Source organism: Meleagris gallopavo, chromosome 16, assembly GCF_000146605.3.
Source record: "Meleagris gallopavo isolate NT-WF06-2002-E0010 breed Aviagen turkey brand Nicholas breeding stock chromosome 16, Turkey_5.1, whole genome shotgun sequence".
In the NCBI taxonomy this organism is placed as follows: Eukaryota; Metazoa; Chordata; class Aves; order Galliformes; family Phasianidae; genus Meleagris; species Meleagris gallopavo.
In genome coordinates this window covers 8,465,291-8,467,281 of record NC_015026.2, presented here as the reverse complement: position 1 = coordinate 8,467,281, position 1,991 = coordinate 8,465,291, and the positions used below count along the sequence as shown (strand labels likewise).

General features: G+C 63.9%; 1 protein-coding gene across 1 annotated transcript in view; it reads right to left on the bottom strand.

Moving 5' to 3' along the window:
• Window positions 1–1,020, bottom strand: part of ALKBH5 (alkB homolog 5, RNA demethylase) — a 17,591-nt gene extending 16,571 nt beyond the window's left edge. Inside the window, exons 1-2 of the mRNA XM_010719826.2 lie at window positions 970–1,020; window positions 261–358 (exon numbers count right to left, since the gene is read on the bottom strand). Coding sequence (XP_010718128.1) covers window positions 261–358; window positions 970–1,020 — 149 coding nt within the window. The remainder of the gene's footprint in view (window positions 1–260; window positions 359–969) is intronic.
• Window positions 1,021–1,991: the final 971 nt, after the last annotated feature.

The window sequence follows — 1,991 nt, the reverse complement described above, 5'->3', positions numbered from 1 at the left end:
ATCCCGCCCCGCTCCTGGGGTTTTTGGTTGGGGTTTGTTTTTCCCAAGGCCGTTTTCCTCCCCCAAAAACACCGCTCCAGGCACACAGTCGGACAAGGCAGCCGTTCTGCTCCAGCCCCAGCACTTCCCCCCCGCCCCCCCAACTCAGCACAGCTGCAGCCCAGCTGGACGGATGGACGGACACCGCCAGGACGTGGCTGGGGGCCGCGTTCCCCCCCCCCCAGTGTTTTGTTTTTTGGAGGGGGGCTAGGAAAGGATACAGCTTGACAGCTCCCGCCTTGGTGCCGATGGCCATCACACGCAACCGGGGGTCATAGGCCAGGGCGCTGGGCTGGCTGGGGAAGCCGTGCTCCACCGTCTGCAGGGACAAAGGGGTCAGAGCAGAGCCCCCCTCAAACCCCGAGTCCCCCCAATAGGAGCAGCAGCACCCCCAGCGCCCAGTAGGCTGGCACTGAGCTGCCGCAGCTCCAGCCCTGCAGCGCACCAACGATGCCACAGCACTACCCAGGAGCTTCGGGATCCACATCCCAAAACTGACCAAACCACCCCAAACGACACCGAAGGACCAGGGCTGCCCTAACATTAGAGAAGTGAACCACACTACCCAAAGGCACGGGGATGCCCCCATCCACAGCAGCACCCCGAGGAGCACAAAGGGGTTCCTAGCGATGCCACACAGAACCAGGCGAGCGGGACCAGCCAGGGAGCAGCGCCGGCTGTGCTGAGCCCCTGCAGGCACCTTCCCAAGGAAGTCCGCGACAGCGGCGTGCCCAGGCTCGCTGCTCCGGGAGGGGCTGGGCAGCATTTGGGGACGAGGGTGGGCAGACAACAACACCCACCACCTTTGCACCAGGGAGCACTCCCAGGGGCTGTGACACCAAAATACTCCGGGGTGACACCTCCCTAATGTCACCAAGTGTGCCAAGAGCTGCTCTGCAGTGTAACCTGGCAGCAGGGAGCACAATGTACCCTTGCAGGAGAGTTCTCAGTCTTAGGACAAATTTGGGTGCCGGTCCCCATCGCCCACACGGCACCCCAAAGACTCTGTAGGATGCACACTTGGCTCCAGGATGCTGAAAGCCACTGGGGGGTTGGGGGGTGGCACCATGGAGACACTCTGAGAACAATGTTCAGATGGGGGCTCATGGGACCATCCTAACAGAACCCCAAAAACACCCTCACTGCAGGACAGCCAACGCATCCGCCGCCACCTGGAGACCCAGTGGCAGCAGTGCTATTGGGGACGACGGCAACAGGGACAGCTCAAGGATCAGTGGTGGCACTGGGGATGCCCAGGGAGCTGGGGGTGGTGGCACTGGGGATGGTAGCTGAGCATCCGCTCCCCTCACAGCCCCCCTCCTCCCGCCAGCAGCGGGGCCGCATCCGGCAGCAGGCTGCTCCGGACAGCCAAGGAGCACTCTGGGCCAAATTACAGCAAATCTGAGGCAGATTTGGAGCTTGCAAGGAAGGAAAAAAAACAAAACCCAAGACCTTAATGGGAGGCAGGTGGGCAGGCAGCGTCCCAGGGCGATCACGGCTTCCACCACGCAGCCACCCCCTGAGATAATCCCCCACAACCGAGTCTGGTGGTGGGACCCCAAAACTGGGGTGGGCTGAGGTGGGGGGTTGAGACCCTGCTGTGAGTTTGGGGCACCCCAAACCTGCGGGGAGCAATAGGGGGGGGCTGGCATCCAAGGAAACAGGGCACGGTGACAATGTTTTCCTGCCCTCGGCGTCACCAGGAGTTGGGGACGTCCCAGCGCCGCGGGCTGCGGGCGGGAAGGATGGAGGGGCTCCCCCAGCGGGGACAGGGCACAGAGCGGGACCGGGAGGTGACACCACGACGGCAGCACAGCACTGTACCGGCCGGGGGCCTCCAAAGCCACGGGGTGCGTTACGGGGGAGCAAAGCGGCCCCCAGCCCCGGGATGTCACCGCGCTGCAGTGCTACGGGGCCGTAGACCCCCGCAGCACCACGGGGTCACACTTGGG